Here is a 26,549-nt window from a genome sequence, read left to right as displayed (position 1 = left end):
AGAGAAAATACAGCGGTGGATGAAGGAAGGATAGGATGAATGGATGGAGAGGTGGACAGGTCGCAAAAATGAAGGAGAGATGACAGAAACAGTGTACAGTAGGAAAAAGTCCAAAACGTTTCAGTAGAGACTGAAAGAAAAAAGGATAGAGAAAAGGAAGGATGGTTGGCAAAAAGAAAGATGCATCAACAGGAAAAAATTGCATAAAGGAATGTATGAAGGAAAGAAAGTTTCATGGAAAAATATAGAAGGATGGAGAGAAGGAAGGGCAAAAAACTGAAAGAAGGATGGAGAGAAGGAAGGGCAACAAACTGAAAGAAGGATGGAGAGAAGGAAGGGCAAAAAGCTGAAAGAAGCATGGAGAGGAGGAAGAAAGTAAATTAGGGAATCTCAGAACTCAGGGTGTGCAATCTTCTGAATGACTGCTAGGTTCGTTTGTCTCATACGCTCACTCAGAAATTACATTCAGAGTTGCACGCCCAGCAAGTTACTGATCTTGTTAGAGAACCTCAATTTCCACTATGCAATAAACGTTTAGAACTCTCAGCGAAACCCAAAGATGGCATTAACTGTCACGACCAGGTGTTTCGTTACTAATGCCAATCCTCAGGAGTGAAGACAGGATCCCAACTCGTCCCTAGGGTACACCCAGCTACCCCACATAGAGTAACAGGAGACTGAAGAGTACCCCTGGGGAGCGATGAGAACCTCTGGGGGAAGACACAACCTTGTTCTGATACAGGAAGGGAACCCAGGAGAATAGACTGCAAGATAGAGAGAAGAGAATTAGATGGAGAACAAGAAGGCAGCTAAACAGTGTTTATAGTGTGCACTCTACTCAATACTCTCCTGATGCAAATTGTGTGTGGTCTCACATTTACCTCGTGTCAAGAAGGAGGATCGTCTCATAGAAGAAGTTGTTGTTCCAAGAGAAAAGAAGAAACACCCGAACTGGAATCCTTTGTTCACAATAAGGGAAAAAAAAAATGGTTGCTAAATAGCAACAGTAGTTTTCAAAAAATAAAGTTCTCTTTTCAACACCCTTTCAATAGGATATCTGTTAGGTATCCGGCTGAGGTTTAGGTTTTGTAATCAACGGAAAGTTCGTCAGATATATATATCTTCAGCATGAAGGCGGATTTGTTTTAATAGTAATCAGAGCGTCCGAACGCTGACTAAAAGAAAAAAGAAAGGAAAAATAAACAAAGTCTTTACTTGCCGCGTGAGTCGAAGATCCGGAGCTTTATGCCAGAAGAGGTGAAAATGGAGATCAGCAGTGACACACAGGCCGCAGGGCAAAAGTCTTTTTGTGGTCCGTGTGAACGCGCCCAGGCAAACAAGGAAGCTGTTATTTTCCCGCACCGGGTGGAGAGATTCAAAACGCCCTGGAGGAAGGCTTCCGAATGAAACAGTTAGTTTTTTACCGTACCGGGTGGCACGTCTTGGCGCGTTTCAAGCACACGGCATGAAAGACTTCCAAACGAAGAGGGAAGGTTCTCCCCGTACCGGGTGGCACGTCTTGCCGCAGAGAAGGAGAAATCCTTTGTTAACAGCTGGGTGTGTTAACGTGGAGGTTTCAGGTTGGCGTTTTCACAACGCGTAACAGGTCGATGCTCCAGGTGGAAGTAAACGAGATTCCACGCAGACGTGCAGTTCAATATCGACGGGAGAAAGTTCAGGGTTTCACGAGAAGTTCAGAACAGGCAGGCAGGTTCCAACAGAAGTAAGAAGCCAAGCAATTAGTGTTAGGGGCGGGTCTCCTTTTAAACTGAAGGTCAGCTGATACCTCCGCAAGCAGTGTGGGATCACACACGATCTATTCACCTCCCCAAGTGCATGGTGGGACTAGTAGTGTATGGGATTGTGTGCCTAATACAATGAGCAGGAAGCTGGGTTTGTAACATTAACACACCATAATGCATACATTACTTACATTCCTATTAGTTGAAATTACTGAAAAAAGGAATGACACAATTCACAAAAAAGTATGGATTCTGAAAACACTGATGTGAGTACTGTAAGTATGTTTTATGTTTTTCTATCTGCCATTCCAAGAGTCTTTTTCCAGTTGACAATGTAACTGAAAGAAAAACAATAATATATTTCTCAAATATAGCTTTGTGTTCATATGCAAAAAGAAAAACGTATGACTTGATCTACCTTTCCTCGTCTGTTTCTGAGATCCTTCGGAAGAAGGTAATATGGCAGGTGAGAAGTGAAGAGACGTGGAGAGGGTCTCTTGCTATAATCTTGATTAATAAAGTTGGATTCAATCCACGGTGATCGAGCAGCATTTGTAGTATCTTCTATTCCATTCCGATAATTTTCATTGCAAATAAGACTTACGATCTGCTGCATCCAAATTGTGCCTAGGATACAATTGCATGCAGGTTAAATGCTTTCCGATACATACAATGCGTGTTGCGAATGACACTTTGATATTCATACTCTACAAGGTCTTACAAGCTACCAACCAACCTAGCTACTCATCCACAAACCCCTGCAATGAGAAACATATATATTAAGGTTTGTTAAATGAAAATATGTGCATGTACAAGAATAGGAGACTTTTATTCTGTTAAGTAAGTAATTTTGTACTGTCTTTCACGGAAGAGAGGAGACTTGTAGTTGGGAGTGGATAGTGATTTTTGATGTGTAATTTATTGACTTTAGTTGTATGACAGCTAGCAACAGATACATAACTCAGTAGTATTGCAGATTGTTCTGATAGGAAACAGAGCAAACAAAACCACCCCTTAGGAAAGTCATCATTAATTTGTTGTTCAACACATGATTTATAGTTAAGATTTAATGGAGGGCATTCTGATTTCTGGAAGAAGTGCAGGATGACACCCCATATGACTGAGGACTTTCAGGATTTTATCTAGGGACATGCAAAGTAATCACGGAAGGCAAGAATGGGTTGGAGGCTGGACAACTGGCTCTTGGAGGTTGGCCCACACAGTAAGGGTTGAGAGCAGGCATTTTCAGGTCAAGGCCAGTAGAGGGTGCACAGCACCTCCTGGTCACTCAAGAAAGAGCTACAAATTAACAAAATGGTGCCTGGCAACTTTATGCTTTTTTTTATTGCTCTTGATCTATCTGTCTATCTATCTATCTATCCTACTGGCAGTCGCCAGTCGGTAGTTGTAGTTAGGTCCATGTTTCCATAGGAAAAGTGGTTTTTGACTTGGCTATATCTTTGGAGCCATTAGATGAATATTCACAAAATTTTCTGATTTTCTTTTATATAAAGCATGCCCCAGGGAGGTGGTGGTGGTGGTGGTAGGACTATCCAATCTTTTTATGTGAGGAGACTTGGCACTCAAAGATACTACTCGTAAATCCCTATGTGAAAAGTAAACGTTCTCAAAAATGGAAGTTTACCTTTGTGAATCAGGCCCACAGTCTTGTCACCTCACTCGCCACACTACATTAATTATAACTTATGCCTTTTCCAGGCACTGTTTACACTTGCTTACAACATCTCAAATTATATTATTTGTCACAACATAGTGCAAAGTAGAGTGGCGAGTTATAGTTAATGTTGGTAATGTGGTTAATAATAATTTGAAGATAGTGAACAAAGTTTTTACAGTTTGTGTAGCTAAAATTGATTTGTATATGGAAAATACATTTTCCTAACTGTAACTAACCTTTAACAAATGGGTTTTTCATTGAATATATATATTCACTTAAAAAACAAAAGTTAACATGATGTTATAGTTAGAAATTATAATACAAAATTAACTTACATTAAAAAAATAGAAATTCTCAAAATAAAGGTTAAAGTGATGTTATAGTAAGATATTGAAACAAAATATATATCAACTGATGTTTAAAGAAATGCTCAAATTCATCAGTTATAGATAAGAGAACCAACTACAGCTTGTGCCTCCATCATGAAATCTCTATGACCTCACATATTACATTGGTCATGATATGTTAAATGATGTAATTGCTGACAACACTGACATCTCAATTATTTATAAACACACTCACATAAATACACTGGCCACCATCACTGTCTATTGTTTAATAAACAATGTGTTAATGAAAAGTAAACAAAAACTAAACATTGTGATTCCAATCAGGGACCAGTTAGCAGAACCAAAAGGAAACATGTAGCATAAATATACAGAATGGGTAGAATGGATAATATGTTTTAATAATGCCATCTTGGGGTTCTGGTGCATTTGCAATTGGAAACTGATCATGGATTTGCATATCCTCCTCATGAAGAGTAACTAAATGCACACACAGAAGTCTGCATACATTGCAAACAGAAAGTGAGCCCTGGAAAGGCTGGAAAATATTCTTTTGGGAGAACAAACCTGTCTGTACACTTCAGAACCCAGCACAACATCAGCCTTGGAGGGAGAAAAAACAAGAGGCAGTGTAAAAGGCTGCTAGTTCTTAAGCTACACTCATCTTACCAGAAACAGTTCTGCAGGAAGCAGACTAATAGGTGGATTCAGAAATGGGGAGAATGGCTGTGAAAAAATGCAAGTGAACCTAAGAAGCTTGTGCATAAAAACAAGTAGTTTCATGCATAGTCATTTGTACCCTCTTTGAGTTTTTAACCATTTTTGTGTTCTGGTTTAAATAGCTATTTCTCACTTTTGTATGTTCAACAAAACCTTTAAAATGGATAAATGAGAAGTTAAAAAAACACAAAGTAGAATACGTTACCTACCTTTGGTAACACTCTTTCTGGTGGATGCTCTAACCGTAGATTCAAAACCTCTTGCACCCTCTTAGGCATCACACAGGATCTGAAAACGTTTTTGTGCAATAGTTCCAGCACACTGGTAGTTGGTGCCATGGGATTCCATTCCACCTCCAGAAAGGTCCCCATGGAGTTATGTATAGGGCCCACCCCTGTAGCTTGACGTTAGTTTATTAGCCTTTACCTATGCCCCCTTGGAGGCAGAGTGAGTGACAAACTGGAATCTTGACAGTGTGAGATCTCTAAATTGTAATCTTCTGACATACTAGGGGTCCACTATAGCAAACAGGGAAGTGGATGGTTAGTTAGGAATCTGCAGTTAGATTGACCATACACCAGAGAGAGGGTTAACAAAGGTAATTAACTGGCTCTTCAATTACTCACCTCTTGAATCAATTCCAAAGAATTACTGTAAGGATTCAGACTCAGTAGCACCTCCCTAAATAGTAGCATTGTTAATTGCAGCAAAGACAACAATTCCCTAGAGGCTGAAGCAGAAGTGAAGGGGAGGCTCATGGTATATAGTGAGCCACTGCACGCTTGCCGGCGTGCGTAATTCTCTGTGTAAAGTTCTTGCTGGCACGTTCGGCTGGACAAGTCAATTCTAGGCGCTTTCAGGGCCCATTCTGATGTCATAATTACTTCCTGTGGTGTGGGGAGTGATTCAGCTTCTGGGCCGCTGAAAGCTGCTCTCTGCGTTCAGAGAATTCCTTGTTAGAGTTTCCGCAATAGACATCTCATCTGACTGCGTCTCCGGTTGGGATTCCTTCGCCTCAGAAAACGGGTTGTCTGCTCCTTTTTTGGATGTCTGAATCTTTGAACTCAGGTGACGAAAGCAGTGGTAAGAAGGATTGTCTTACCTGCTTCCTTTCCTCTACGTCTCTCTTCGGCTCAGCAGAGCAAACCGACTTCCAGGTAGGAAGTTCTTACTGATTCTGAAACAGACAAAGAGGCAGTGTTTGTTCACGGCTGGTGATTCTTGATGTAACCGGATGGCTACGGAAATCGTACTTTAAAGTAATTGGATTCAGTTCTCTTCCAGGAAATGTATTCCTCTCAAAGCAACTAACATTATTCCTTCTGTGGTGGTACTTTTCAACATAGGGATATGTGACAATTGAAGAAGCCCTTTTCTAGTGAAGAAGAAAGAACCTAAATGAGGCAATGCTTTTGGATTTTTTTGGCCATTTTTCATATTAATTTTTTCCCGTTTATAAGATAGGTGTATCAATCAATCAATCAATCAAAGGCATTTATAAAGCGCACTACTCACCCGGAGGGTCTCAAGGCGCTGGGGGGGGGGGGTCCGCTACTGCTCGAACAGCCAGGTCTTGAGCTTCTTCCTGAAGGAGAGGTGGTCTTGGGTCAGGCGTAGTTCGGTGGGGAGGGCGTTCCAAGTCTTGGCGGCCAGGTGGGAGAAGGATCTACCTCCTGTAGTCGCTCTGTGGATGCGGGGGACGGCTGCGAGGGCGAGACTGGTCGAGCGGAGGTGGCGTTTGGGAGCGTAGAAGTTGAGGCGGCTGTTGAGGTAGGTCGGGCCTTGGTTGTGTAGGGCTTTGTGTGCGTGGGTGAGGAGCCGGAAGGTGATTCTTTTGTTGATCGGGAGCCAGTGCAGGTCTCTCAGGTGTCTGGAGATGTGAGTTCGTCTGGGGACGTCGAGGATGAGTCTCGCCGAGGCGTTCTGGATCCGCTGGAGTCTCTTCTGGAGCTTGGCGGTGGTACCGGCGTAGAGGGCGTTGCCGTAGTCCAGTCGACTGGTGACGAGGGCCTGGGTGACTGTTTTCCTGGTCTCGGTGGGGATCCACCGGAAGATCTTACGTAGCATGCGCAGGATGTTGAAACAGGACGAGGAGACGGCGTTGACTTGTCTGGTCATGGAGAGGGAGGAGTCCAGGATGAAGCCCAGGTTGCGTGCGTGGTCTGTCGGTTTGGGTGCGTTGCCCAGGGCAGGGGGCCACCAGGAGTCGTCCCAGGCGGAGGGTGAGGAGCCCAGGATGAGGACTTCCGTCTTGTCTGTGTTCAGTTTCAGGCGGCTGGTCGTCATCCACTCGGCCACGTTTTTCATCCCTTCGTGTAGGTTGGCTCTGGCGGTGGCGGGGTCGTTGGTCAGGGAGAGGATCAGCTGGGTGTCATCGGCGTAGGAGATGATGTTCAGGTTGTGTTGGCGTGCGATGGCCGCAAGGGGGCTCATGTAGACATTGAAGAGGGTGGGGCTGAGCGAGGAGCCCTGAGGGACGCCGCAGGTGACTTCCGTGGCTTCTGATCTGAACGGGGGCAGGCGGACTCTCTGTGTCCTTCCGGTGAGGAAGGAGATGATCCATTCCAGTGCCTTCTCCTTGATCCCGACGTTGCTGAGGCGCTGCACTAGGGTGCGGTGGCAGACAGTGTCGAATGCCGCGGAGAGGTCCAGGAGGATGAGGGCCGCTGTTTCTCCGTTGTCCAACAGGGTTCGGATGTCGTCTGTGGCAGCTCTATTCAGCAGAGTCATAAACATGATGGATTTGGCAACTACTTAATTGAGATACAAATCAGTTCTTAGTGAGAAAATATGAGAGGAGGAATGTTTTGCATATACTACTCATTGTTTTCTCTCTTTTCAGCACGCCTCCATTTACCTGCTATTCCTTTCCTAATCCCCTTTCCCTCACTTGATCGCCCTAACACTCTGTTGTTACATTATCAGAGTTGGGGATGTCAAGAGGTGGACATCTTTGTGCATCACCAGGATTCTGAGGAGTTTTTATCTCATGTTCATGAGAACCATTATAATTACTCTCCAAAAGGTGGTAGGTCTGAGGAGTGGACTCACACCAGAAATTTCCACAGGAATAAGTGGGCAAATTGACCTTCCCTAGGAATCTGAGGGCTGGTAATATTGTGCCAGGCAAAGTCATGGACAGATGCCCATGTAGAAACTTGAAATATGTCCAGAACTGGAACACACATAACTGAAGCCATACTGACAACTTTCACACTTGTGAATGAGCACAGAGACCCAAATGAGGTTCGTTTTTGGCCAGAATATAGCACACCTTGACACAAAGGACAACCACCCGCGATAAGGTCTGTTTTCTGTCTCGCTGTTGAACCTGACGTTACCTTTTACAGACGGGAGACACATATTCCTGTGAGAAAGGGTGGCGACCTCAACATCCAGGCTTACCTTCGCAGTCAAACACCGGGGGCAACAACGGAGATACCGCCTTAACGAAAAGCTGTCGCTCTCCTCCACAGGGTGGGAATCAGCGTGTTTGGGGTCGAGCCCGCCCACACGCTCACACCTGACGGGGGCAACCAATGGCCTGTCACGGCAGGGGGAGAAAAGGAGGCCGTCTCACCAGAACAACCCGGAAGAGGAGGAGGATCCGCAAGCGGACGCCAGGAGAACTGGAGAAGAAGACGCCGAGGGGAACGCAGAGGAGAGAACAGTCCCAACAGCGAGCGACTACCGGGGAGCGGTGAGGCTCGACAGCGACACCGGATAGGACCCAGACGAGTGGTGGGAAGAGTGGTGGACCCCGGAGGAGACGCAGGAGCCGCCGCAACTCAGGAGAGTTGCGGCTTGAGGCGGTACGTGTCGGGGCACCGGGGGTTTGTGTGTTTGGCGGGTGGAGAGAACGTGTTCCACGTTAAACCGCGCCATACCGAACGGTCCCTTCATACCTTTTTCCTTGCACTTCTGGTATCCCCAGCCTCGAGATCGTTCACCCGCATAGTTTCTGTTATGCTCATGCTTTGACTACTCACGGTGTCCCATTTGTTTCTTTTCCCCTTACCTCACCAGTTTTCGGACCCTTATAAAAGTTTGACATGCACATATTCCTACCTTTCCTTTCTTCACTCTTGCGATGTAAAAGGGAAAAACAAAGAAGGACCCTGAGGGAAGGGATCGTGCTTCCAGCACAGCCTTCTACTGTAAACCCTACAATCGACACAATTGCACCTGGGTGTGGTGGTAGAATAGAAACCACAAAACAGGGATACTTATTGTCTCTCTTTTCTCTTTTGGGGTTATCCTGCCTTGAGAGCCGCCTGGGAAGCCCTCTTCTGGACCACCTCCACGGAAGAGAAATGAGAGAAGAGAAGCATCGCTAACTGAAGACCTCCCTCCTTACGGCTGCACACCAAAGAACACGCCAAGACTCTGTTTCCCTTCTTCTTGCTCTGTGGCTTTATCTACACCTATTTTTTTTTTTTACAATAAAACCCTCACTATCAACCCTATATGGCCTCCACGCTTCTGTTTCCGCCCATCCCTCCGACAATCCCATAGTACTGATTACAGAAAATTGAATATAAATAAGATCCCTTTTGGATCAAGAAGAGCGACGTCGAAATATACATTTACGTTCACGTCTTATATTGTCTTGCCATTTTATTTGAGTTGACGTAACATAAGAAACTCTCAGGCCAAGCAAAGATCATGAACATAGTGGAGCCCTGGAGAAGTCCGTATGAGGACGAAACACATCGGCGGTGATCTTGAATTTTAACTATTGAAAATAAGAATAAAGAACATTCACATCTACAATCAAAACTTACAAGTGTTTTTCTTATTTCTGTTTGGGAATATCTTTATATACTGCTAAATTTGTTGTCTTTTTCATTTCTGGATCACTGATAAGTTCCTTTTACATAAATGGACATGCTTGAGTGCTGGGCCACCCTTTGCTTAATTTGTTTTAGTGGTATTCGTGGCACTTTTTTTTGGGGGGGGGGGAATATGGACGTCATGTTCCAGGCCCTTTTGCACCACTGGATGAGTTAATAGATTTTGCCTAGATAAGGTATCTTTGACTGGTGCGGGTTTCTAAGCCTTGACTCTCCTCTTTTAAATTTCTTTCTGTTTCCTGACTACCTTTGCTGTTTTTTGAACCAGTCAGCCTGACAAAGAGGTAATCATTCACGAGCTGCTCCTTAGTTCTGTTATTGAGGAAACCAAGAGGCCATTTTGGATCCAACTGGTGAAGCCTCTTCTGCAGAGAACGTGATGGACTACTCAGACCATATCTTGGGCTGCTGCCATGAAAGATATAACTCATTAACTGAATGCACTGCTCATGACTTCACACAATGATGGGGCAGATTAAATGACCATTATATTGATCTCTAGTGACATTATACAACCTTTCCACTGATCTTATGGATGACATCTCTATGGGTAGATTATAATTTGTTTGTTTGGATTATAATAGTTATTTATTGATGCTAGGTTGCACATTTATAATATTTATGGGTATAAATATTGTGATGCAGTATGCACAAGCTAGTTTACAATTTCCTGGTTGTGTGTGAGTAATACTTTTTGTAATTCACCATTACAGGCTAATTGTCGTTTTTAAGGTGTATTTCATAACAATAATTGCAACTTAACTATGTATTATTTAAGGGAACTTCATAATTGTTTTAATCATATATTTAGGTTTTATGAGCAGAAGAAACAGTATCTTTTTTGAACAAATGTTTGCAAGTGATTTAATGGTTAATTGTTTACTACATCCATTGTCTATAAAAGCAGCCCTTGCGTGCATACCACTTGCCTGTGCTCTGCAGTATTAATCAGCAGGGCTCATAGGGGATTTGAGAAAAACTGCCAAACTATTGAATTTATTTTTGTTTTTGTCTACTTCCACAGTCTCCCATGTGACAATTACTTCTTACTCTTCCTGGGGTGCAAATGATTTGAATACTCTGGAATCTCCTCTTCAGCTGTACCTCCAATGTAAAATATGCCGATTGACTAATGTAAAGTCCTCCTGATATCCTCTGATTTTGGAGCAGGCTCCAGTTGCAAAGAAATAGGAACCTTTTGATATGGTTGAAGAAGAGGTAAACTATTACCACCTGAAAACATTAGAATATTTTTAAAGTTGCCAACAAGTCTGTTGACTCTGAAACAGTCTGTGGACTTCAGAGGCGTAACATCTCAAATGCCTGACATTTTTAATGCAGATTCATGAATATTTATCATACAGGGCCAAAGTTATTATTTTTTATGTAGTGAATCAACACTCTTGGACGGCCTACAAACACTAGCCTATTTTCTGTTGTTTAAGTGGGTATAAAGAGGAAACATTATCTCATACACTATGCATCTTCTCCACACTTTGAGAAGAAAGAAGGGAGAGAAAGGAGAAGAAAGAAAGGGGAGAGGAGATGGCCTAACGGCTAGGGCGGTCGACCTCGAATCTGAGGAACTGGGTTCGAGTCTCGGTAATGACGCTGAACATCCTGTGATTCTGGGCAAAATCACTTAATCTCCCCGTGCCTAACCAAACCAAAATAAAAAATGAATGTGTGTCCTCATGTAACGTAACTGGTGCTATGTAAAGCGCTTTGATATCCGATTCGGGTCAAGTTCACGCTGTATAAAACTCTGCAAAAAACAACAAGAAAAATGCTTAGACCTCGCTACTTTAAAGAAGACTGTTGCAAAGTCAAAGAAGATACAAGATCTGAATTGAGTAGGGAAGATGCACAAACCACATTTAAGGTAGTGAGGTTCATAAACACAGCCACGCACCTCTTTGCCTGAGGGTCCAGTACAGCCTGTTGCCTTATGTCAACTATAACCTTTTACAATATGATGCTGTTTTTCACGATCTTCTGCTTTTGATTTCAACTTTTATTTAATTATTTATTGCTTTGGAGAATATTAGATGATTTTAATAAATTAAGAACACATTTAAAACTGAAAGCTGATTTATTAATGAATTATATTTTTCTTTGCTTCCCTTTAACTTTGCCCCCTCCAAGGTACCACCTCAAAACTTGAAACAGAAAAAAGAAAACTAAGCATAAAAAAGCCTGAGGTATTTCAGCTAGATTTATAAAATGGTGCCTAGCTTATTAGCAAATGAGCACTCTTTTGTTCCCCATGAAACCTGAAATTTCTAGACTAAATTTAGCTTGGTAACAGCTTTCCAAAATTTGTGCACATTTATTAAGCAACGCTAAAGTTTTGAGCAAATGAACGTGTTGTGTCCCCTCTTTTAGTTTACTTCCTAGCTTGATAGATATGCCTGACAACTGACACAGCTACAGAAAATAAAAGATGTTAAAGGTCAAAATTACTACTAAATAAACACTTTCCTCTACCGCAATCTCTTCAAGTGTGGTCCCATCAGTGGCGGCTAATGACATTTGAAAGTGGTAGAGCGTAAACGTTGGGTATGATTTTTTAGTAAGTTAAGTGAGCAAGCTTAGTTGGCAAACATGGGTTCAAGGGGGTCGAGGGGTCCTCCCCCTTAGCAAAAAAATTGAAAAAAGATTGGCAAATAGTGTATTTTAAAGCAAATGAATATAGTAAGAAAGCAAGATTTATAAAGCAGTGAGAACGTATAGTCTTGAAATATTAAACAATTTACAAACGACACCATATCTTACTGCATTATTATGTTCAACAGTTACCGTAAAGTGCACATTGTACAGTGCAGCAACTTCAGGCCCTTTAACCCCTTCCCTGCTCATAACGAGCTGGACTCGTCATGGCACACAGTGGACGTGTGCTCATGACGAGTCCAGCTCGTCATGGGACCCACCCACGGGGAAGCGCTGGCGCTCCTCCCACGGGTGTCCAATTTCGCCCCCACAAAGAGGGATGGCAGCGGAAGAGTTTCCGCTGCCACCCCCGACCCCCCAGGGAAATCCCATGACGTCAGCGCGCACAGCGCATGTGCGCTACGTCATCAGGAAGTCCCAGACGCTCGGGAAGCCATTTGCTTCCTGAGCGTCGGAGAAACAAGGTAGGTTTCCTTGTTCCTGGGGGGGTTTGCAGAATGCATCGAGGCATCGGGGGAGAGGAAAGAGATTTTCCTCTCCCCTGATGTCTCTTTGCAGGGCATTTCTGCTTCACGATCGCGCACAGCGTCGCGATCGTGCAGCGGAAATGTCCCCAATAGCACCAGGGAATTTGTGTAAGGGAAACGACCCCTTGGGCAAGGGTCGCTTCCTTGAGGCCCATTATTAATCCAATGTTTTTTCTGCCCCCCCTGAGGACAAATCTGCCCGTTTTTTCAGCCGTTTTGCCCCCGGGGGGGGGGGGGGGGGTACAAAATGCCACTAGGCACCAGGGACGACTTTTAGTGACATTATCTTTTAAATGGAAGCGACCCCTTTGGCAAGGGTCGCTTCAAAGAGAGCAATAATTATTGGAATGTTTTTCTGCCCCCCCGGCAAATCAGCCCATTTTTTCGGCCGTTTTGCCCCCAGGGGGGGTAGAAAATGCCACTAGGCACCAGGGACTACTTTAGGGGCATATCTTTTTTTGGGAAGCGACCCCTTGGGCAAGTGTCGCCTTCCTAGAGGGGACAAATTGTAAGGAATGTATTTCTGCTCCCCCTGGGGCCAATCGGCCCGTATTTTCGGCGGTTTTGCCCAGGGGGGTGCAGAAAACGCCACTAGGCACCAGGGATTCATTTGGGGGCCATTATTTTTGATGGAAGCGACCCCTTGGGCAAAGGTCGTTTCCTAAAGGGGCATGTGTTTTGTAATGTTTTCCTGCCCCCCCCCCCCGGGGCAAATATGCCCATTTTTTCAGCTGTTTTGCCCACAGGGGGGCAGAAAACGCCACAAGCCACCAGAGTTTCCATTTGGGGGCATTTAAATTTGGATGGAGGTGACCCCTTGGCCAAGGGTCGCTTCCAAGGGGGTCTGTATTTTCTGCCCCCGAAGATCTGCCCCATTGTTTAGGTCTTTCTGCCCTAGGTGGGAGGGCAAGGCAGAAAATCCTACTAGGCACCAGGGATCTATTTTTTTTTTCCAAGGGGCGACAAATATCTGTCTGTTTTCTGCCCCACCTGGGAGATAGAGTGGCTTGGTGGAAAACCTCACCTAATCCCCATTTTTCTCAGCCCTATTTGAAGGCCCATCTGGCCAAATTACCATTTGGGTAGAGACATTGTGTGTTATAATTTTAATTGTCATATTGTTTGTGAAAAGTGATAGTAATTTTTTTATTTCTCTATTTTATTCTAGTTCAAGGCTTTTACAGTTTAGACTGTTCCAGGTTGCGGTTTTGTTACTGCTGGTTTTGCAGCTTATATAGTTGCATGTGCTTGGTAAGCGAATTTATTTTGTACTATTTACTCTAAATTAGTTTCATTTCCCTACATGAATGTGTTTTTTTGCAAATGGTGTAGTAATAGCACTATGTTTGGCTTCTGTGTTTTGAGTGTCAAAATCTTTTTGCATTAGTGCTTGATGTGTACTTTGTTGTCTTATGAGTAATTGGTTTTGTTTTCTCTTTCTAGTGGGATATCGTTTCTTTTTGCTGTGTCTCTGCAGAGTAGTTGCTGGTGAGTGTAGCTATCTTTGGTAAGAGTTATATTGTTTTTGAGTATATAGATCTTTGTGCTAAAGCCACACTTTGTTTACTACTTACTTTGCACAGTGTTGGTTGTTGTTGACTTGTTTGTGCAGTCTCCTTTCTTAGTAAGGATAATGGCTAGCCGCAGGATTACTGCTCAGCAGGTTGTTGGTATGCTTTTTGAGTCTTCCTCTGACCTTGGTTCAGAGACTGACTCTGATTCTGAGGCAGAGGTGGGAGGGGATGATTCAGGCAGTGAGTTTTCTTTCCACATGGAATCATTGGATGATGAAGCTTCTCTCAGTGCGGATGAAGTGCCTGTGTTAGAGGAGGACATTGATGTGCCGATAGTGCGGCAAGAGGCATCGGGGCTGAAGCCTGCGGCTGCAAGGCTTCACGTTCATGTAGTGCAGCAAGAGGCATCTGGGGCTGCTAGGCTTCCCGTTGGTGTAGTGCGGCAAGAGGCATCTGGGCTGCAGGCTGGGGCTGCAAGGGTTCCTGTTGAAAGTGATGACCTCTGGGTTGCCCCTGGCATGGTGCAGCCGGCATTGTCACACTTTACTGGTGTTCCAGGTTGTAGAGTGAATACTGAGAACTTTTTGCCGATAATTTTTTTTCAGTTGTTTATGGACGATGTGTTTTTGGCAAAGATTGTTGAGCAGACTAATTTGTATGCTGAACAGTTTTTGAGGGACAACAGTGCCAGCCTTATGCCCCATTCTAGAGCTACCCGGTGGACTCTCACAAATCTTGAAGAGATGAAGTTATTGGGATTAACTTTTTTGATGGGTTTGCTAAGGAGGCCATCAATGTCTTCATATTGGTCTACTAGTCCCTTGATGGCAACGGCTATATTTCCGGCAGTGATGAGAGTCATGATAGGTATTTGCTTCTGCTTCGGATGCTGCATTTTGTCGATAATGGTTTAGCGTTGCCACAAGATCACTCTGATTGTGACCGTCTTTTTAAGATTCGGCCTGTCCTTGATCACTTTGTTGGTCGATTTTCTGAGATCTATGCTCCAGGAAATGAAATAGCAGTAGATGAGTCTTTGGTGTTGTTCAAGGGCCGCTTGGTTTTTAGGCAATACATTCCTAGTAAGAGGGCACGCTATGGAATTAAGCTGTATATGCTGTGTGACAGTGGGACTGGATATGTCTCTAATTTCAGGGTGTACACCAGTAAGGAATCCAACATTAACCCGCCTGGTTGTCCGTCCACTTTTGGAGTGACTGAGAAAATTGTGTGGGAACTTGGTAGAGGATTATTTAACAAAGGCCACCATTTATATGTAGATAACTTCTACACTGGTGTGCGGTTGTTCAGGGAATTGGCCAAATTGGGCACTGTTGCTTGTGGCACAATCCGCTCTAACCATAAAGGTTTCCCAAAAGAACTTGTTTGTCAAAAGCTTGTGCGGGGACAGTGCAGTGCGTTGCGTTGCGAGGAGCTTCTAGCTGTAAAGTTTTCAGACAGGAGAGATGTCTACATGCTGACTACCATCCATGATGAAAGCACTGCACCTGTGACTGTTTGGGGTCAGGTTGCTGAAGTGCGCAAACCTGTGTGCATTTTTTTGAAAGCGACCCCTTGGGCAAGGGTCGCCTTCCTAGAGGGGACAAATTGTAAGGAATGTATTTCTGCTCCCCCTGGGGCCAATCGGCCCGTATTTTCGGCGGTTTTGCCCAGGGGGGTGCAGAAAACGCCACTAGGCACCAGGGATTCATTTGGGGGCCATTATTTTTGATGGAAGCGACCCCTTGGGCAAAGGTCGCTTCCTAAAGGGGCATGTGTTTTGTAATGTTTTCCTGCCCCCCCCCCCCGGGGCAAATATGCCCATTTTTTCAGCTGTTTTGCCCACAGGGGGGCAGAAAACGCCACAAGCCACCAGAGTTTCCATTTGGGGGCATTTAAATTTGGATGGAAGTGACCCCTTGGCCAAGGGTCGCTTCCAAGGGGGTCTGTATTTTCTGCCCCCGAAGATCTGCCCCATTGTTTAGGTCTTTCTGCCCTAGGTGGGAGGGTAAGGCAGAAAATCCTACTAGGCACCAGGGATCTATTTTTTTTTTACAAGGGGCGACAAATATCTGTCTGTTTTCTGCCCCACCTGGGAGATAGAGTGGCTTGGTGGAAAACCTCACCTAATCCCCATTTTTCTCAGCCCTATTTGAAGGCCCATCTGGCCGAATTACCATTTGGGTAGAGACATTGTGTGTTATAATTTTGATTGTCATATTGTTTGTGAAAAGTGATAGTAATTTTTTTATTTCTCTATTTTATTCTAGTTCAAGGCTTTTACAGTTTAGACTGTTCCAGGTTGCGGTTTTGTTACTGCTGGTTTTGCAGCTTATATAGTTGCATGTGCTTGGTAAGCGAATTTATTTTGTACTATTTACTCTAAATTAGTTTCATTTCCCTACATGAATGTGTTTTTTTGCAAATGGTGTAGTAATAGCACTATGTTTGGCTTCTGTGTTTTGAGTGTCAAAATCTTTTTGCATTAGTGCTTGATGTGTACTTTGTTGTCTTATGAGTAATTGGTTTTGTTTTTTCTTTCTAGTGGGATATCGTTGCTTTTTGCTGTGTCTCTGCAGAGTAGTTGCTGGTGAGTGTAGCTATCTTTGGTAAGAGTTATATTGTTTTTGAGTATATAGATCTTTGTGCTAAAGCCACACTTTGTTTACTACTTACTTTGCACAGTGTTGGTTGTTGTTGACTTGTTTGTGCAGTCTCCTTTCTTAGTAAGGATAATGGCTAGCCGCAGGATTACTGCTCAGCAGGTTGTTGGTATGCTTTTTGAGTCTTCCTCTGACCTTGGTTCAGAGACTGACTCTGATTCTGAGGCAGTGGTGGGAGGGGATGATTCAGGCAGTGAGTTTTCTTTCCACATGGAATCATTGGATGATGAAGCTTCTCTCAGTGCGGATGAAGTGCCTGTGTTAGAGGAGGACATTGATGTGCCGATAGTGCAGCAAGAGGCATCTGGGGCTGCTAGGCTTCTCGTTGGTGTAGTGCGGCAAGAGGCATCTGGGCTGCAGGCTGGGGCTGCAAGGCTTCCCGTTGAAAGTGATGACCTCTGGGTTGCCCCTGGCATGGTGCAGCCGGCATTGTCACACTTTACTGGTGTTCCAGGGTGTAGAGTGAATACTGAGAACTTTTTGCCGATAATTTTTTTTCAGTTGTTTATGGACGATGTGTTTTTGGCAAAGATTGTTGAGCAGACTAATTTGTATGCTGAACAGTTTTTGAGGGACAACAGTGCCAGCCTTATTCCCCATTCTAGAGCTACCCGGTGGACTCCCACAAATCTTGAAGAGATGAAGTTATTGGGATTAACTTTTTTGATGGGTTTGCTAAGGAGGCCATCAATGTCTTCATATTGGTCTACTAGTCCCTTGATGGCAACGGCTATATTTCCGGCAGTGATGAGAGTCATGATAGGTATTTGCTTCTGCTTCGGATGCTGCATTTTGTCGATAATGGTTTAGCGTTGCCACAAGATCACTCTGATTGTGACCGTCTGTTTAAGATTCGGCCTGTCCTTGATCACTTTGTTGATCGATTTTCTGAGATCTATGCTCCAGGAAATGAAATAGCAGTAGATGAGTCTTTGGTGTTGTTCAAGGGCCGCTTGGTTTTTAGGCAATACATTCCTAGTAAGAGGGCACGCTATGGAATTAAGCTGTATATGCTGTGTGACAGTGGGACTGGATATGTCTCTAATTTCAGGGTGTACACCGGCAAGGAATCCAACATTAACCCGCCTGGTTGTCCGTCCACTTTTGGAGTGACTGAGAAAATTGTGTGGGAACTTGGTAGAGGATTATTTAACAAAGGCCACCATTTATATGTAGATAACTTCTACACTGGTGTGCGGTTGTTCAGGGAATTGGCCAAATTGGGCACTGTTGCTTGTGGCACAATCCGCTCTAAAGGTTTCCCAAAAGAACTTGTTTGTCAAAAGCTTGTGCGGGGACAGTGCAGTGCGTTGCGTTGCGAGGAGCCTCTAGCTGTAAAGTTTTCAGACAGGAGAGATGTCTACATGCTGACTACCATCCATGATGAAAGCACTGCACCTGTGACTGTTTGGGGTCAGGTTGCTGAAGTGCGCAAACCTGTGTGCATTTTAGACTATAATAGGCACATGGGTGGTGTTGACAGACTAGATCAGAGGTTGGAACCTTGCGCTGCTCTTCGTAAGGCTTACATTTGGTATAAGAAGTTGGCTATCCATCTTTTCCACTTGGCAACCTTTAATGCTTTTGTTGTCTTCAAGGATTCTTGTCCTGAGTCAAAGATGACTTTTGCTAAGTTTCAGGAGTCTGTAATAGGCAGCCATGTTCTAGTGGGACAGGCAAGTGTTCCTAGAGTTGGAGTGGTGGAGGAAGTGGCTAGATTGAAAGATCGCCACTTTCCTGAACTCCTTCCTCCCACAACCTCAAAAGACTTTCCCACTGGGAGATGTAGAGTCTGTTGGCGAAGAGGTGTGCGGAAGGAGACTCGTATGTACTGCCCCGACTGTCCTTATAACCCTGGACTGTGTGTGTCTGCTTGTTTTAAATCATACCACACGCATAAGAATTTTTGGGAGCATCCATGAGTGGTAAAGTGAACTGCCTGGCCTGTATTGTTTAACATTTTTTATTCTGTTTCAAGGTTGGCATTAGTGCAATGTATTTAGTTTCAGATTTTGTGTTAGTAGATTTGTATAAGTTTGCAATTTGTTTGTGTTTTTTTGTATAAAAAAATCCTAAATGTGATGGCGGTGTGTGTAGGCTGGGGCTTGGCTGGCGGTGTGCATGGACTGGCGCTTGGCTGGCGGTGTGCATGGACTAGCGCTTGGCTGGCGGAGTGTGTGGACTGGCGCAAGGCTGGTGGTGTGCGTGGACTTGCACGTGGCTGGTGGTGTGCGTGGACTGACGCTTGGCTGGCGGTGTGCATGGACTGGCTCTTGGCTGGCGGTGTGCGTGGATTGGCGCTTGGCTGGCGGTGTGCATGGACTGGCGATTGGCTGGTGATGTGCGTGGACTGGCACTTGGCTGGCGGTGTGCGTGGATTGGCGCTTGGCTGGCGGTGTGTGTGAATTGGCGCTTGGCTGGCGGTGTGCGTGGACTGGCGCTAGGCTAGTGGTGTGCATGGACTGGCGCTCGCTGGCGGTGTGCATGGACTGGCGCTCGGCTGGCGGTGTGTGAGTAGTGACTTGCTGCTGGTCACTACACACACTGCTAGCTGAGCGCCACTCCATGCAATCCATCAGCTTGTGTGGCTGCTATGTCAGGAATATAGGCGTGTGAAAGTGATGGGCCCTTGAATGGCGCTGTCTGCTGGTGTGAGTGTTGTAATGTGCTGGGCCCGCGGCTGGCGGTGTGAATGGTTTCGAATGTGTCACACGTATGAAAGGTGTATGAATGGCCTGTAAAGAGGTAGGTGCCTTGTTATGGCTTTGCAGCTCACAAGCTGTGAGTCAATGGTTCAGTTTCTCGTCCTTTCAATTATTAACAGTGCATTTCATTTTTGTGAAATCACTTGCTAATACAATTGTACATACTGAACCATAAACTCACCCTCGTGCCAAATCCAGCCAGTATGTGTGTGTGCTTGAGGATTAGATGGCTGCGCAGTAATATATATATTTTTTTCTTTCTGAAGCAGGGTGGACCTTGTCCCTTTTTGTAAATGTTGTAATGTGTTGGTTTCATGCCTGGTGGTGTGAATGGTCTTGTGTGTATCACGTATGAAAGGTGTGTGAATGGCCTGTAAAGCGGTTGGTGCCTTGAAGTGGCTTTACAGCTCACGAGCTGCGAGTCACTGGTTCAGTTTTTTGTCCATTCAATTATTGACAGTGCATTTCATTTTTCTGAAATCTCTTGTTAATACAATTTTATATACTGAACCATCACTCGCCCTCGTGCCAAATCCAACCAGTATGTGTGTGTGCTTGAGGAATAGGTGGCTGTGCAGTAATCTTTGTCTGTTTTGTCTCTCTGCCAAGCTGTACATTTCATTTAAGAATAACCTTACAACTGTAGTTTTTGTGCTAAACTAAACACCCATGGGAGTGCATGGTAATGTCTCTCTTGTGGATCCCATCAAGTTATCTTACCCACAATGTCCTGCAAACCTCAAAATGTGACTGTGACATTTTCATTGCATTATTGTACCCAAATTTTTACACGGCGGAAAGTAACAACACATTTCCAAGCCCCCAGCATTTCTACAAGTATCCCAATAGAAATGGTACCTCACTTGTATGGGTGGGCCAAATACCCGCGGCACGGAAGGGCCCAAAATCTATTGATGCGACATCAAAATTACCTATCACAACCCAACCTGGTTTTGCATGGGGGTCCCATGAGTTTTTGGCCCGGGGCTCGGCAGCCATCTAGGGAAACCTACCTAACTCACACAGTTCTGAAAACTAGACACCCGCGGGCTTCCAGGGAGGTATGGCTTGCGTGGATCCCCCAACGTTTCCTTACCCAGAATTCCCTTGAAAACCTCAATTTTGGCAGAAAAAATCACTTTTTTCATACATTTTTGTGTGGGAAAGTTGTGGCATCACCGGCTCACACAAATTTCCCACCACCCAGCGTTCTCCCATGTCTCTTGATAAAAATGGTGCCTCACTTGTGTCAGGCACCTGCAGCGACCTGCAGCCAGGGCCTGGAGTTTCATAGTGGGGAGGTTAGCGTAATCAGGGGTCTCAGCAAAACATACAAAACACAACATTACCTTTATAACACTTACCATTACCGATGAAAAGGCTCCAAATCACAAGTGCTTGCATCCAATCCTACTGTTTGATGAATGTGAATGATGGATGTCCGGTCCGGAACATGAATTCAAACTCTGGCGCCAGAAGTTTGATGCTGACAGCGTCACTGACCTATAGTGAGTACTATTATAGACTACAATGGCAATGAAGGGCTTTAGAATGGTAAGCCCTGCTCCATGCATCACATTGCAGAAAGTTGATTTACTGCCTGGCTGTAGTCTCCTGCTTCATAGCGAGGCGGGGCAGGCAGCTTAGGACAGACAGCCTAGATTTAAATACATCGATTAGTTTAGAGATATGATTGTACCTCTAAATAAATCGAACTATTTCATATTTTTTGTGGTAAACGTGTAGAAATTTCAAAATGGTGCAGTTCCAGAGCCATAATGGAAAAACTGCCCCAGGTCGTACTTGAACGATCTGAATTCATTTCAAAATGTAAACAGCAAGCTAAATAGGTTAACTGGAAAGGGACCACCTGGATTTTGAGGCAAATGCTAATTTAATCAGTACAAAACAAATACAGATAAAAGTAAATGGAACATGCCTTTCACACGTGTATATTACATTTAACAAGTATTATTTTTATTGTCGTCAGTAGTTTTTCTTGTTCTCCAATTTGTTATTCACATTGTCTACTTCAGAAGCCTTGATGGGATCTTGAGCAGTAAGGTTTACTACTCCAGAGTGCATCAAGGACTGCTGGATGACAGGTCCCATGACTGGACCTCAAACTAAAACGGAAAGCATGTCCTAATGTAGAAAATACACAGTTGGCCATTGCACCTGCTACACGCTACAAGACCATCATGACTTAGCCTGCTGCACTGATACGAATTTAACCAAACTCGAGCACTACATTGACAGCTTAGCTGCACACTTCTACAATAGACCAGATGGAACTCAGTGACCAAGAGCATCTGATTTCTGTCCACATGACTCAAAATGCCACCTTTTGGCTCCTTCATTTCTTTTTTATCAGGCTCAAGGGACTGCATCTGCGTGTTACTTAATGGCAGTCTCGACCTTTTTCTTCAAGTTAAACAGATTTACACCAAGCAAAGGCGCTTTCTCGAGTAAAGTTCTACTTTAATGGCAAGTTTGGTGTAATTCCGGTCAGTGTGTTTTTCTGTATCAGATGGCACAGAATTTTCTGGAAGTTTAAATTGGAAATGTGGCTACTGCCCCTTTTATATGCCTTCCACTTAATGAATCTACACAAAACTGTCTCATGCTGAACTCAAATTGGTTGGCATTTTTTGCAAAGCTTTGTCTAACAAATACTACTTTGGGACACGTCTCCAACATGCTGGCCGGTAGTTGGATGAGGCAGACAACTGGGAAAAGCGTCTGCTCAGAGGGCGAATACAGTCAAATAGTCTACCAGTGACCTTATGGAGGGGACGGGGTGCATCCACAGACATTTTGTACATGGTCAAACAGACCACTTATATATGGCAAGAATTCATGAAGTGCATACTCAGGCATGTGCCTTTTCACCGGGAACTGAATATCTGGACCCTAGCTCCAGTGTGAAAAATGGTGGAAAGCATCTCATTTCAAACATGGAGGGCGGGCGGATGTCAGAGACTAGCAAACTTGTATCCTAATGCAACCTTTGTCACGTATAAACAGGCTTGTGAAGGGTCTGTTTTGGGGCGAGGACAGCACTTGCAACATGCAAGCCTAACAGACTTGGCCAGAACAACATCGCCTACATTTCCGAACGCCCCTCAGACGACCAAAAGTCTTGACGTTATGCTTACCTACGGGAGTGAATGTCGATTCATTTCACTGTTTTATAAGGCCATGAGGGCAGACTCAAGGACTCCACCTCTCAGGGCACAGAGTGCCTGGGACGGAGATCTACAGTCGCCCATGAGTGACAGGACTTGGAAAACAGCATGCACCCTAACTCACACAGTATCCTGCGATTCCTGTTTCAAGTTAATACGCTTTAATTACCTGCACCGTGTGTATTTGACTCCAGTGAGGCTGAATCATATTGACCCAGACTGCTCTGATGCCTGTCGCAGATGTAGTAGGGAAGGAGCGGACTTTATGCACTGGGGGTGTCCTGAGGTACAACAATTCTGGATATGTGTGGCTGAGCGAGCAAGGGTGCTTACTGGCTTTCGAGTGGAGGCAACCCCTATGCATTGCCTGATAGGGCAAGTTCCCAGACCCAAAAAGCGTAAGATGGCATATAAATTATTGCAATTAATCCTGTATTAGGGAGGCGAAGAGTTGCCATAGTACTGATGTATAGACGCTTCTCCTTAGTGGACGACTGGTTACAGGACGTGCATGAGTGGTCGACTGCAGAGGAAAGAGTGCAGGAAGGATGAGAAATTGGATGAGGACCTTAGAATGTGGAGAGAACTCTGCAGGGATCTCTTAACCACTGACATGGTAGCGAGCGATCACAAACTCAGATGCGAATGATAGTGGATCAATCAGTGATGAGCCCGAAAGCTCATAATACTGTGTTGCATATGTTTCCAGGTATATGCATATGTATAATTATTGGTAACTGTAATTGGCTGACTCCCTTGTGGCAATCGTTCCCCTTGTACAGCCTGCTCATATCAACCAACCGTGTAGTTATTACAAAATGGAAAAATAAAGAATTTTGAAAAAGCTTTGTCTAACAATGTAATTAAAAAACACAAGAAAATGATTTTCAATAGAAAGCAAACTCTATACGAGAGAGAGAGGAGAGGAGAGGAGAGGAGAGGAGAGGAGAGGAGAGGAGAGGAGAGGAGAGGAGAGGAGAGAGAGAGACAAAAATGTCTTTGTGAGGACCAGTGCGTTGTGAGGACCCATCCCCGTAGTGTGTTTAGGTACTTTAGAGTGAGTATCAAAAAAGTAAGAGCGCAGTTAGATTTGCCTTGATCAAATTTATAACGTACCGTACTATCACAGCACGCGTGGAATTAGAATAGCAATTACACACTTCATTACGGTCAATGGCCGGTCCTCAAAATAATAGGTATGTTGTATTGCGTTTTATGCACGTGTGTGTATGGCCTTTACCTTGTCCCCAGATACCTTTCCAGTAGAGACTCAAGATGGCTAGTACTTTTTTGCTACAACAAACAATATGGAGAACCTTGCTCAAAGAAAGACCAGTAAACATATGTACTAGAAACAACATTACATTTTGCACGCTTGAACTAGATCCCATTCAGAGGTCACATAATAAGCAATCATTCTACCACTTTGCCATATATCAGAATATGTCTAAATAATAATCAAATCATTTATTTTTTTATTTTTGAAAAGAGCAACCTATTGTGAAAGCTTGTCTCTTGTTCCAATATACATATGAGCATTTTGTCTTTTAAGATATTTATTTAAATGTATATACATATAACAATTACCCATACAGAAACATAACCAAGTCAAAACTATCTGTATTTGAGTACGACTGTAGGGTCTGTACGAAGAGCCTATTGACTTGAGATGTTCTTGTCAGTTTTTGCGAACAACTAGCTACAATTGAAAGGACTGTTGATGTAATTGTTTGACTGGGTGTAAGACTTGGCCCTTTTTGCAGGGTCATCCCTGAACTTTTTGCCTTCCTCCTGGTATTTTTTCTGACCTGGTGTTGGTGGTTTTAGGACTCTGGGCACTTTATCACTGCTGTTCAATGCTAAAGTGCGTCTGCTCTCTATGGTAAACGTGGTAAGATTGGTCTACACCTGTTTGGCATATTTAATTTACCTATCAGTCCCTTGTAAAGTAGTATCTGATATACCCAGGGCCACTGAATTAAGTGCTACTGGTGGGCTGGCAGTGCTGCTTGCACCACCCACCAAAGTAGCCTTTCAAACCTGTCTCAGGCCTCTGCCATTGCAGGGCCTCCGCGTGCAGTTTACGGCCGCTGTGACGTGGCACGTAGAGTGGGTGCCACGTCTGTAACTCTCCTTTTACTACATATCAGTCACCCAGAGGTAGGCCCTAGCTAGCCCTATGGGCAGGGTGCGCTGTAGGTAAAAGGTAAGGCATGTGCCTTAACTGTGTGGCATGTCCTGGTAGTGACAAACAGCCATTTTGGCTTCTCACTACTGTGAGGCTGCCCTCTCATAGGAATGAATTGGGGATTCCCTGATATGTGTTTCAGTGGTAATTCCTGACATAAAAGGAGTAGCATGATCAAGTTTGGTATATTTGGAATAGTAGTAATAAATGCTGCGTAATGGTGTTCGCAGATTTATTATCACTATTTTAGAAATGCCAATTTTAGAAGTGGGCATTTCTGTGTGCTATGTGTCTTTGTGCCTGTCTGTTGTGTATTGCATGTCTGGCTCTGGATGACAGGACCTGGGGAGGTACAGTGGCTCCAGAGGGACTGGGTGAGTCAGCACTAGGCTGAATAGGCTTGATCTGCATTTGGAGTATTGGGAGGAGTAGCAACTGGACCTGAATAGGACTGTGCCTGCCTTACACAATTTTGCCCCGCCCCCCTTTGGGGTGTCTCGGGCCAGAGTCTACACTAACAATGGGGACTGTTGTGCACTTGTGAAGTGCCACCTTGAACTGGTTGGAACAGGTCCAGTGGCCTGTGCCACGGCAGAACAAAGACTAAAAGTGGTATAAATATTGGGGCTATGACCCCATGTACAGAGTGTTGTACCTGCTTGCAGCTGAAGGACTGCTGGGTGCCAGGAGGAACTGCCACAAAGGACTTCCTCTCTGCTGGAGGGCCCTGTGAGCTGGCCTGCCTGGGCCCAGCTCTGCCCTGTGTGCTTTTGGGACTTGGTGCGCTGCAGGAGTCCTAAGGTGTTGATCCCCTGGCGTGGGCTTGACCCGCAGCAGCGTGTGGTGAGTGCTGTGCTTGGTGTACCAACCTGGAGCGCAAGGAGCACCTTGCCCTTACCGTGCCCCTCAGCGCTGTGCCCGCGCACCAGGAGCGTGTGGTGGGCACTTTTGAATCTAATTGCTTGAGCCTGAGAAGGTGGCTCTTATGCATGATTGCCATACAGGCGCAGAACAAGAAGTCGTGCCGTTATCTAAAAGTCGACAGAACCAGAAGACAGGCGAAATTGGGAAGAGCATGACTGTAGGCGGGGCCGGCTGGTGAAGGCAAAGCCGGAAGGGGAAGCCTCAGGAAGCGCCGACCTGCAATTTCACCTGAGCCGGAATTCAGGCAGAGGTGCAGCCTGTTTGAGGGCGGGGTTCCTGTGTGGCAGAGGAAAGCACCACATGCTTCCTAAGCCTGCTTGTGGGCAGGGCCGGTAGCTGAAATGAGTGGGAGCCTTGCAGGCTCCCGGTAGAGTCCAGAGGAGGGCCCGCTCACCAGGAAGAGACCGCAGAAGCCCTGGTGAGTGGGACCTGCGAGACACACTGTTTTGTGCCTAATTGTGGTCACAGCAGCGCCGCCGGATTGCGGGCAGCTGCAACGTAGGGGGCATTTTTCTAAAGGAAAGACAAGGGTGAGTTGCACCCTTGCCCCCCATTGTAGTAGGGGCTAGTTGGGGCCATTGCTCTGCTGCACCTGCAGCTAAGGTGTGCTAATGGAAGCCTTGTTAGGGGATACGCAGTGGGACGAGCCCTCACTTTGGGACAAGGGCATTACAGGCCCCCAAGGATAAGGTCAGACGGCCTGGTGATCGCCTCCATGTTTTGCTTGGGCATAAGGCCCTTAGGTGATTTGTGCACCTGATCAGTGATCACGGTGCCATAATGATGAGGTCTGCGCCTAAGGCTTCTAAATATGATGCCCTGATGTTAGG

General features: G+C 44.9%; 1 protein-coding gene across 3 annotated transcripts in view; it reads right to left on the bottom strand.

Moving 5' to 3' along the window:
- Positions 1–26,549, bottom strand: part of LOC146817848 (amine sulfotransferase-like) — a 315,351-nt gene that overhangs the window by 236,708 nt on the left and 52,094 nt on the right. For all 3 annotated transcript variants that reach the window (XM_085611313.1, XM_085611315.1, XM_085611314.1), the window contains one exon: positions 2,161–2,369. In XM_085611313.1, coding sequence (XP_085467439.1) covers positions 2,161–2,369 — 209 coding nt within the window. The remainder of the gene's footprint in view (positions 1–2,160; positions 2,370–26,549) is intronic.

The sequence above is a fragment of the Triturus cristatus genome, chromosome 6 (assembly GCF_964204655.1).
Source record: "Triturus cristatus chromosome 6, aTriCri1.1, whole genome shotgun sequence".
In the NCBI taxonomy this organism is placed as follows: domain Eukaryota; kingdom Metazoa; phylum Chordata; class Amphibia; order Caudata; family Salamandridae; genus Triturus; species Triturus cristatus.
Note: the sequence above shows the minus strand (reverse complement) of the source record. Positions and strands in the feature narration are given on the sequence as shown.